The 12075-nt window shown below is 27.9% G+C and overlaps 2 protein-coding genes across 2 annotated transcripts; both read right to left on the bottom strand.

Annotated features, from left to right (window-relative positions):
* Positions 1-2895: 2895 nt before the first annotated feature.
* On the bottom strand, positions 2896-3516 carry LOC123010178 (acyl-coenzyme A thioesterase 13-like). The gene is made up of 3 exons (XM_044406877.1): positions 3448-3516; positions 3218-3399; positions 2896-3171 (listed from the first exon to the last, which is right to left on the bottom strand). Exons 1-3 carry the CDS (start codon positions 3514-3516, stop codon positions 3015-3017), a joined length of 408 nt encoding a protein of 135 aa, XP_044262812.1. The 3' UTR covers positions 2896-3014.
* A 2017-nt stretch (positions 3517-5533) lies between these two features.
* LOC123009985 (acyl-coenzyme A thioesterase 13-like) lies at positions 5534-6084 on the bottom strand. Its single transcript, XM_044406585.1, has 3 exons — positions 5979-6084; positions 5753-5934; positions 5534-5706 (listed from the first exon to the last, which is right to left on the bottom strand). The coding sequence occupies exons 1-3, from the start codon at positions 6057-6059 to the stop codon at positions 5550-5552; spliced, it is 420 nt and encodes a 139-aa protein (XP_044262520.1). The 5' UTR covers positions 6060-6084; the 3' UTR covers positions 5534-5549.
* Positions 6085-12075: the final 5991 nt, after the last annotated feature.

Genomic DNA, 12075 nt, shown 5'->3' on the forward strand with positions numbered 1-12075 from the left:
ATGACTAATATTCAGTGAACTCGAATAACCTACATTTTTTGTCAAATTAACTAAATGTGAAGTTAAATTTCAGTTGAATTAATTTTTTTAGGAGAGCGAGTAAAATTGAAGGGTTTTATTTGCACATCATTTTTAACGATAACGATTTCTTGAGTGGTGACAGCAAAGAGGTTTTAACCGGTTGGGTTTTCGAGCATAATTAAATAAAAATGTTGAGGTAAACTATGTTTTTAAACATAATGTGTCTAGCTTAAAAGTTTTTGGTAAAAGTTGTTCATAAAAATATAAATGCTCTTTATTTAGTTTTTAATTTAAACTGCGCACTATAAATGGCCGACTTTTATTTTAAATTGGATTTTGTAGTTGGCAAGCCCAAACAATTCATTCATTCAAATTTTAAAACAAGTCGAACAAATATTAAAAATTGAAGTGAACTAAAAGTTTCGGCCATATAACTTTATGCTTTATGCATTTAACGATTTGTATAGTAGCAGTAGATGTAGTGTGAAACACTGCGTAGAAAATAAACCATATTGTTGGCACTTTTGTGCAAAATCTTGACTAGTTTATAAGTTAATTAAGTTGTTATTTGTTGTTTGCTATTTGAAACGAAATGTTTCAAAAAATGGGGGCATGTTACTTAAAATTTTTAAGCAGATGTGGCTAGCGACTAGGGGATGAGACATAAAAGGTATTTAATGTTGTTTTTGAAGTCTCTCATCGCAACCCGAATCGACATATTTTTTAATTAAATTAAGTTGCATTAAAAAAATTAATTAAAAAAAACTACCCTTAATTCAAAAACCAATCGACAAAAAAATTTTTTATTTACAGTTAGATAAACTTTTTTCCGCCCTTTGCAAAATTGTTTCAAAAAGGTGGGGGTGCCCTTTAAAATTTTAAAGTAATGATAGTTAGCGACTAAGGGTTGAAACCTAAATCGTATTTAATGTTGGTTTTGAACTCTCCCAACGCAACCCAAATCGACATATTTTTTTTTATTTTAATTAAATTGAGTTTAATCAAAAACTACTAGGACTGAAAATTGAAAAATACAACCACCCCTAACTAAAAAAACAAATGATTTAAAAAAATTAACAGTGAAATACGTTCATTTTTCCCTTTCCGAAAATGTTTCAAAAAGTAGGAGATGCCATTAAAAATTTTAAAGTAGAGGTGGCTAGCGACTAGGGCATGAAACCTAAAATGTAATTAATGTTGGTTTTAAACTTTCCCCTCGCGATCCTAATCGACCTGTTTTTGCTTGAAAATACATTTACTAAATGTCAAAAGTTATTGAGACTGGCTCATTTTGAAATAAAAGCCTTGTATAATAGCTTTGAGAAGTATGCATATTTTTCTAATATCAAATTTAGAATTTTTTGTACGTTTAATAATCGCATTCTATTGTTGCTTGTAAACAAAAATATTAGCTACATTTATAAAAATAAGAATAGATTTTGAATTTTGTAAAAAAAATTAGCAGAGTGAAATTTTTCACTAGTGATAATAAAACAAAAGCTAATTTTTTCCGGACTTGAGATTATCTAAATCTGATCTGATATTTTTTACTTTTTCAAAAATTATAATTTAATGCGTTGAGTAAACATAAACATAGTTTTAAAGTATAAATTTGTATAAAAATAGAAATATTGTGCAAAAAGGTTGCAAATAATGTAGACTAAAAAAAATAAAGATATGATTCAAGTAAAACTAAATTGTTAAAATGTTTTTTCAATTTAATGCACAATCTCAAAATTAAGGAATTTAATACAAATTTAATACTAATTTATCACTGGTTAATAATATAGAGGGTAGCGAAATGTTTGTGGTATTGATGAAATTTCTGCTACTTGGTAATTAGTAGATACGAATAGCTAACAACTATTATATTGTAGCACAAAACAAGAAACTTTCTTATTTATATAGAAAGCTAGGATAGTGTGATAAACTTTAAATCTTGATAACATGAAACTTTTGTATTTTAAGTTATAATTTATTTAGTTATTTCTTAATTTAATTAAATATAGTTTTTAAGTTTATTTTTCATGCACCGCAATAAAAGCTACATATCTCGCCGAGATGTGAAAATTCTCGCCCCCTGAAGAGAACTTGATGGGATTTAACATTACTTTATATGAGTGCTCTTCATGTATTGTTAACATTTATGAGCTTCCACTCTATTATCCGCAAGATTCTAAACTTAATTGTTATTTGTGTACTCAGCGACTAACAAAACCTGTAAAATTTTGGCAATCCAATAAATTCATCCTTTAATCTTATAATTTCATCTCGAGCGCTATCATAAATAACAATTAAGCCATCACAGCCACCGTTACTTTTTCCGTTTTTCTCCGCAATTAAGAAAAAAAAAAACAGATGCTAATTAAAAAAAAACTCTTATTTGTATGATTTATTTTTTAGCAAATACTCGTATTTGGTGGAATTTTGTCGGCTGCTTTGATGATTTCGAGAAACAACAAAAAAATTAATCTGCTATGCCAAATTTACTTAATAAATAAAAAATGAGGTGGCAACAAAGCAAAGTTGGCTTTTTTTGCGTGACTGTTAATTACAGTTAAAATTTTTAACAACTGATAAATTTGCAGCAGAATTTTTAAGTAAAAAAACTTATTCGTACAACTTTTCGACTGTGGTAATCTGAATTTTAAATGAGTTTGGTAATTTCAGACAGTGTTGGTTTAAAATTAATTTAATTTTATAAAGTCATAAAGGTTAGACTTAAAAACAATTTCATTACCGATTTTTATGTCTCTTTGTAGGTTGCAAAAAGGGTAGCAGTGGTTTACTTTCATTATTACAGCTAGGGTGCGGCTAAATGAAAACTTTGTTGATGTTTGCTGGTGAAATAAGAGGGTCAAAAGGGTTGTGTCACATTTTTTAATCTTAATTACAAGTTTACGACCTCATTTGAGTTTAGTTTAGAAAAAAATTAAATTAGTTGTTTTTATTGCAATCAAACCGTACAAGCAATTGCAATTAATACCATTATTTTAATTAATGATTAACGACGTTTGAGTACCTCTAACAAGCATGTTATTTGTTGTTTTATTACAAATCGTAGTTTCAAGGAAAGCTACTTTCTTTCCCATTTTTATCACAAAACCGTTAATTACAACTTCCTCCCCAATCTTAGCCCCTTTAAAATAACTACAAACAAATAATTAAAAATATAAAAAAATATTTTTATACTTACCTCAAATGCATATCAATTGTCACAAAAGTATCAGGACATTTAGTCAAAAGGGCTAGAGACGAGAAACAATCAACTAATGTAGCGGAAAAACCACCATGTAAATAACCCAAATAGTTAACATGCTTTTCGTTAATTTTTAAAATTGCTGTGCATTTACCATCACCAGTAAATAATAATTTTGACTAAAAAATTAAAAGCTATTAGTTTATTAAAAAATAGATTCTACTTACCTTATCGATGACACGAGAAAAACCTTTGATGTGCTTACTAAATAGTTTTGATATAGTTTGAGAAGGCATTTTAAGTTTCGAATGCTTGTAGTCGAATGTTTTATACTACTAACTAACGTGTAATTAATATAATCAATGGAACAAAAACAGTATTATTGTTAAAGTTATAAAGGGTTATACAAGGTGGTTTTGAAAAAACTGGGAAAATCACGACATGTTTAATAAAAAAAAGATATTAACTTGCTCCATGACTGAGAAAAGAATCTTAATTCGCAGTCTACAGTTTCTGATTGCATTTACTTAATTTGAAGTAATTTTTTATTGAATTTTTAAAAAAATAACTACACTAGTAAATTTTTTTATGTAAATGTCACAAATAAAAGATTTACTTTGCAGCCATAGAATAAAATTTCTGTTTTGTGTCTAAGCGTTTTATGTGGCTCAGCTGAATTATTTTCCTCACTACGTTTGCCAAAGTAAACGTTTACTTTCGCCACATAAATTGTTATTTTTACTCCTAGCAGCCAATATTATTTGCCTGATAATGTGCACAGCAAGATATCAATAAGTTTTTTTTTATTTTACAAGTTACAATTTTTTTGCTCTACATAGAAAAAATCTGTCAAAAAATTGTGACATTTATTTTTTGACATTTGACTTTTTTACGTTTATTTAGTGTTACTAATGATCTTGTATAAGTTTTTTCGTAATTATTTAGTAAAGGTACAAAAATTTTGTCAATCAAAGCCAGAAAATAACGTTAAACATAGTTAAAACTCAGCTTCCTTGTTCCCTCTTCCAGTAGCCTATAGCAAAATAACTTGTAAAATTATTTTTCTAACAGAAATAAATAGAGTCAAAGTATAAAATTTAAATACTCATACGTGTATGCCAAATTGATTCACTTTGTGCACTCGGGATATTATTATTGATCATTGTATACTTAAACTAGTTCATCATAATTACATTATGTGAAATTAAAATTAATTATTACTTACAGTTATAATGAAAGATAAGATATCGTATGGTCCTCGCTTTTYMRTTACATACTCGTATACAGGCTGTTCTGTTTTTATTGTTACAAATTTAAACAGGTGATAGAATATTCAATTTTAAGATAAAAGTTTCCTATGAACATGTATCAAAAAATATTATACAGGGTTATTCATAAATATAAAAACATTTGAACCTTAAAAATGGCCTATAAAAAGATGTTAATTTAAATAATAACTTGTGTGCTCTCTCTACTGATAAGAATTTTACAGCTCTCGGAATGTGGGTGTGGAAATTTGTTTTTTTTTTCAATAACTCTGGAACCATTTGACCAAATATTATAAAATTTAACACACTTATACGTTTTCTATTCTAAACTGATTACTCTATCAATTTGACCAATAAAAAATTAGTGTTAAGAGGCCAGAAAAAGGAAAAACACAGAAAATGTAAACTGCAACTGCTGAAACCGAAAATTGAGTGGATGTATCTTGCTAGTTTAAAAATTATGTTTTCGCAAGTAACTATTTCAAATATTATAATATTCAAATTTTATAATATTTGTCTAAATGGTTTCAAAGTTATTACAAAAAAACAAATTTCCATACCCACATTCCGAGGGCTGTAAAATTCTTAGCAGTAGAAATAGGACACGAGTTATTATTTAAATTAACATCATTTTATAGGTTATTTTTGAAGTTTAAATATTGCTTCATATTTATGAATAACCCTATACATATAATCCAATAAAGTTCCAAAAAAATTAAAACAGTACTTTTCGAAACTTATTTTGCATTGTACTCATTTTTTGTATGTCATTATGAAATGTCAAATTCAGGAAGTCAATGTCTAGTAGTATACCGAGCTTGGTTAAAATACATAATTATAATCTTATTAGTATTATTTAAAATTTAAAGGTTGAATAGTGTTTTTATGACGCAATATCTTATCAGTAACAAAAAAAAAATACTAGAATTATTTTACTATTTTTTATTATTGGGCAAGAACTATCATTTTCTAAGTTTATGCATATAAGTTAGGACTCACCCTGTACATCTTTTAATAAAAAAACCGGTTTAAAAAAACAGCAATATTCGTTAAGATTAAATTTATTGCGATAAGTATAGTGTGTGTGTTGCTTTCACCAAAATATGCCCATTTGCCTTATTTTTTATTGTAGCTTCAACAAAAGCTAAAGTAAGGCCCATATTAATTACATTGCAATCTACTACAATTACATCATTTCTTTTTGCAGACTTCAAGTAACTAAAAGAAAAAAAAATAGTTTGTTATAAAAATGTAGGAAACATACTTAATATGAATATCAACCGATGCAATAAACCCGGAATGTTTCGTAAACAAGGCCAGAGAAGTACAACAATCGACTAATGTTGCAGCAAAAGCTCCATGCATCCAACCATACTGATTCGTGTGTCGTTCTTCAAGTTTTAGCTCAACTGAGCTTTTCCCTTCACTAATTGACACCAATTCGGCCTAAAAGTTTTTTAATAAACTATTTTTTAGTCCAAATAAATTACCTTCTCTAAATTTCGGTCATAACAATTTCCCTCTCGACTAAACTTATAAAATAGTTTTTTGCACTCCTCAACTCGAGCCATGATAACTTACAATTAAACAATAGCCTTTCCATTTAAATCATTTTATACGAAAACGCATGCGCCGACCTTGCTGACTCTTCAAAAATTAACATTTTTTACAATGAGGTTTAATGTACTTGTCTGTGTTTATGGATAAGGTGAATTTCCATTTCGAATCTAGGATAATCTTCAGTTCAATTCAAAACAACTATTTTTTATCAAAGGTTTTGCGAAACTTGTCGATGCGCAATTTCAGTGTGAAAATTGAGTTTCGCTACTGTAAAGAGCACTTGTGGTCTAAAACCTTATTAAAATTCAACAACAATACGTTTTATTTGTTTGGTGGTTCAGGTGCGGAGAAAAACTGCAGATTTTCAGTGCTTGGTTAAATTCAAGTAGATAACTTTGTTAGTTCAATTAAAAATTTTAACGTCCTGTGTTTGAAGCGCTTCACCCTTGACGGGAATTGAAAATTAATTTCTTTTGTAAAGTTTACTTTTGAATTATTTATAAATAAAGGTGAACTAATTGATTCTTTTGTAGTTTTCAGAAGTTTGAAAAACAACAAAAAGACAAATAAAAAATTTAAAATTAAATAGTAGGAGTATTTATTTCTAAAGTCAAAACAATAAATATTGAAAGATTTTACATAAAATCCCTTTATTATATTAACTTTTTGCCAGAGTAAGTGGATTACTTCCACTTTTTAAAACTTAGTCAAACTCAATAATTTGGGTCAAAGATTCTCTACCGATCAAAAATAACCAAACTTATCAAACCTTCCAATTCTTTAAGTGGCTAAACCACATTAAGCTATCGCTTGAATGAACTCGTCTCGTAAAAACGTGCCCACTTTCGTATCTTTATCACATTTCTAATTATAACTCTCGAATTTTCTGTTTTTTATTGTAGATTTTCACACTTTGGCGGCGACGCAAATCCGTCACTTCCGGCAAATTTAACTCTTTTTAAATTGATGGGTAATTTACTAAGAAATTGATGTTTGTATAAGAATGAGTTCGTTTACTTGAAAGGGCACAGTAGGGATAGTGTCGTATCGAAACGGGAAATTCGCAAGAATCAGCTTAATGGTGATTGGAATAGAAGAAAATTTAGAATTGGATATAGATACGAAAAAATACGTCCAGACTAAAGCCACCACGAACGAAATTGCTTTTTTATTTTAAATAAAACGAGAAAACAGTGCGAAAAATTCCACCCCAACTGCAAACAAAATTAAATGAAAATTCGTGTATCATACCCAAATCAACGCTAAACCCACAAATCCCTTCATAAACGCTAAAGCTAATTTATCACAAGGCTGTAGTAGTTTTAGTGAAGCTAAAAGGTTCGCATTTTTAGGCAATGCATGATTTCCATAATTATTATTTGCCCGGTTTATTTCCCATTCAACCAAACGTGTACCGAATTAATTTATACTATTCGAGGAAGGAGACGAAATTATTACGCTCTACCTAGGCTTTCTAGCAATTTAACAAACTATATCAGAAATAAAATAAAATAAAATTAAAATTTAAAATTACATTTGCTGCCATAAGTAGAGTGCATTCCACTAGCTTTGAAAGGTTTCTGATTAATTTCTAATGCTAATTTCAGTTCGAAATTAACTGAGTGTTGAAAACGCAATTATGCCAAAAATAATAAAACCTAGAATAATACCAGTTAAATCTTTATCTCGCCACTCGATGTAATAACAGTTAAAATAACGATCTCGCTGAAATCTTAAGCAAGTCGTGAAATTTCAGCTACAGTTTCAGACATGGTAAATGCTCTAATATCACGAAACTAAAACTGCTTGATATAAATTTTGTTTTAGGAAAAATTTCAGTAATAATTTGTATCGATTATGCATAAGCAGATTATGTCTGTTTTACCCAAACAGGTTATAGAAAATGCTTTATAAGAAAATTCATATCAGTGTTTTATATCTTATTTATATGCATGAGAGTTGTGGCATAATGTGTGTTTTTAAACACAAACCTTTAAATAATTTTCGTGATATATTTTTTACAACAAAATGAGTTTGATATAAATCAAAGTGAAAAACAAAATCTATTTATGTAAAATTATGTAGCGGATGAAGGGTTTTATCGACCGGCTAATGAAAGAATCGGGTCAATATACGTTGTAGCAACACATAAATTTCACTAACTGTCGAAGTTCAAAAAGTCTTAATTAGGTGAGTTATTAAATTTGGCGAATAGCTGAATAAGAAGAAATATTAAAGCTTGACTAATGATAGTCATTACAAGCTTATTTTATAATATTCATGTTGTTATAAGCATAGAAAAACAAAATAAATAACAACTACAACCCAGATTACAAACACAACAAAATGGCAAAAACGTATGTTCGATATTGCTTTGTTGAAACTAATTTTTTTGCTGAAAACACACAAGTAAAAAGATTTTTAGATCAAAAGGTAGAATTTTATTTTTAGTTTTAATTATGTACAGGGTGATTACGGTCTTGAAAATTGACCTAATAGTAAAAAAGTGCAGAACAAGTGCAACGGAGAAAAAAATTCACAGAATTGTTCCTATTAATAAGAATGTTATTTGACTCTAAGATATTGTTACAAGGTTTGGGGATCACTAGAATTATTACTTTGATTAGATATACTCGTAATTGCATTATTGCAACAAATGAAAAAATCGTATCCACGACAGCGAAAGAGAAAAGACACTTTATAAATTTGATATTGTCATCATTTGATTAACTTTTGGCTTAGTTTTTATCAAAATTTGAATCACTTCTAAGAAAATGGTTTCTAACAGATTTGATTTTATTGTTATTTTTTTCCAAATTTATGGATATGAATCGCAAATATTAAAATAATAAATTGGTTGTCTTGATTATGATTTTCGGTGAAGCACAAAGTAATGGCACTAATGCCCATTCAATAACATGAATTTTTATTTTATACAGTGTGCCCCAAAACTTGCGCCTCAGAAAAAAATGTGATGTAAGGTAAGATACCAAGAGCATGGAAAAAATGTAAAAAAATTCTATCTATAAAAATTTCGAAGTTATGAGAGTTCAAATTTTAAACTTTGACTATTTATTTCTGTTGGAAAAATAATTTTCCATGTTTTTTTGCTACAGGCTATTAAAAGAGAAAACAAGGAAGCTATGTATCCTAAATTGTAACTCTGTTTCACGTTATTCATGGCTTTTATTAGCAAAATTTTTGCACCTTCAAAAACACATATACAAGATCATCAGTATCATTAAATACACATAAAAAATGTCAAATTTCAAAAAATAGATGTCAAAATTTTTTGACAGATGGAACTTTTTAAACATTTTTTCCATGTTTCTGGTATCTTATCTTACTTAAATTTTTTTTCTGGGGAGTGAGTTATGACACCCTTATAGGGTATTTGTTTTCTTCTACCGTGCATATCGTCTCTTTTAAAAATTAAAAGGTTGAAATTAATTTCAAGACCGTAAACACTGTATAAATAAGGAGAATGTTTTTTGTGTTATTAACAAGATGCTTTTAGTTAAGATAACACAAAACAGTATTTACATCCAACTATATATTTGCAGCAACAAAGTAAAATTCTGCTTTTTATTAAATCTTTAATTAATTTTTTCTTGAAAATGCGAATTAATTATTATAAATATTGAGAATTATAAATTCTGAGAATAATACGGCGAAGTATATCTAAAAGGAGATTTACCTAATAACAACTTTTTTATTATTGTAATTGTAATAAGTTTTTTTTTGTAATAATTTAGAGTGTTTTGGATTTAACTACAACATTGGCCATAACTTGGCCATATTTCAGTAGAATGTAAATGAAAACAATTGTTAGATATTTTTGCATCTAATAATTAAAAAATATATATCAAGTTTAAATCGTAGAAAAAAATATTATTCTTTAGTGGCTGTTTTTTTCATACTTATGGAAATCATTAATTTTTTTGATGTTTTAAAATGTATTAAAAAAAATATTTTTTTGTTTAATTTTGAAAAAATAACCGATATAAAATTAGTGACCCCCAAAAACAAAGTTCATTGATAGCAAAATTATATTTACATTTATCATTACTTAAACAATTAATAAATTTCACAATAATATTATTATTAATTTATTACTCGTATCATACACTTACCCGTATAGTGTATAATATAATGGGGGTGCTTTTAAAATTGTGTCAAAAAATGTCTTTTTAAAAAACAAAATTAACTTGTATCGTTTTTTTTGCAAATTCTTTCTGGTTCGTTTTTATTAGAACAGACTCTATCTTATGAATACATGGTCTGATTGAATTTTGATTTAAAGTTTTGAAAAGCTTGTTAAAACAGTTGTGTTGGAGTGCGTGAAAGTTAAAGGGTTACTGGGAACGATTTAAAAATTACGTGGAAAAATATCCCCTTCACAAACAAAATTGTTTGACCTGTTTTGGCGTTTTTGCAAAGTTTTTTTTAGTTTCTGAGATATTCGTGGTTGCTTGTTTTTAGTGGGACACCCTGTATGTATATTAGTTATGTTGCTAATAGCCACTGTCGTATTAGTAACCGGCTGAAATTAGCTTTCTGTCATTTACTTTAATTTTTATTTTAAGTAATTTTGTTGTGGTAGTCGTAGAAAAAGTATAGTATGTAACATGTGTATAAACTTCTCCGCGCCGCTTCGCTCGTGCTTAATAAAACTCATGTCTAAAGTGGGGTTTATATCACTAGTTACATAATATACTATTATAATAAAGTAAAATATAAAACACATTATAATTAGAAAGATATTAATGTTCATTGTCAATATTTTGTTATTTTTCTTCCTTATCGTGTCTTTAATATCTGCATAATTTCAGATCAATATATTTTGATGTTGTAATTTGTATAACATGACGTTAAAGATGTAAAGATGACACATAAAAACAAAAACACAATTAAGAGTTTAATTTATTTTGCTGAAACTCTAGTTTGTATAAGTTTTTAAAGTTAACAAGAACAAGGACCAAAAGCACCTTCTTTATTTTTTGTCTAGATTTATAAATTTTTTGCTCCTATTATTTTTTGCCTCACCTCAACTGCTAAATTTTTTATGAAACTTAAACTTTCAGTTAAGATAACAATTCTAAAGTTTGTTCATTACAAATTAGTCCCTTACGAGTCAAGTTTTAAACTTTTTATTTTACACTACTCTAATCTAACCCAAACTTTATAAGTGATATGTCTACACACTCTTTCTTTATTTTATCAAAGTTTCTTTCAATCTAAAAATAAATTTTTTACGTATCTTTTTATAATAAAAATGTAAATTATTTACACTTTTTTATAACCTACTGTTTTTTTTTATTGCATCATTGTTTCTGCCCCGAAAACTTTTACCCAAATTTAAATTTTACAACCTACTCAAGCTACATAATAATGCAATAACTCGACCAATACTCGTATAAATTGCAATGCTTACTTAAGCTCTCTCGTTACATGTCACTCTAAACGTCAAATTAATGCTCCAAAATTTACTCTCTAAGCTTGTTATTGCAAACTATTATTGTTATTAAACATTTATCTACATTCCGATCTCTAGTGTTTGCAGTTTGTTGAAATGACGTGCCAGAAGCACTTGCGGAATTATTAATTGTGTTTCAAAAAATCACAAATATGTGCTTCATTTCTCTGGTAAAAATTTGAAACATTTTTCCCAATTTAATTAATTTCCGTGTCTGTGCAAAGGGTTTAATCATAAATATAATGTCAATTTGGTTCAGTAGGATTTTATGCAAATACAATTGGGTCGTAGAGAACATGAGTGAATTGTGTCTAAAATTAACAAGCCTCATTTCATTAAATTTCCCCGATAAATCTGCCCCAAGGGAAGAGCTTACAAACTTTGGGATAATAATGCCGATAACAAGTCTTAGAATAATAAACATATATAGCAAAACAAAAAAAAACGTGTAATTATTGTTAACATGAATCTTACATTAGTGCAAAATTTAATAATAATTAATAATTACTGTTTGTAAAACACGTGTTATCAAGTGAACGCAGACCAATCCA

The sequence above is a fragment of the Tribolium madens genome, unplaced genomic scaffold (genome assembly GCF_015345945.1).
Source record: "Tribolium madens isolate multiple individuals breed KSU strain unplaced genomic scaffold, Tmad_KSU_1.1 Scaffold_7;HRSCAF=85;Tcas5.2_LG10, whole genome shotgun sequence".
Lineage (NCBI taxonomy): Eukaryota > Metazoa > Arthropoda > Insecta > Coleoptera > Tenebrionidae > Tribolium > Tribolium madens.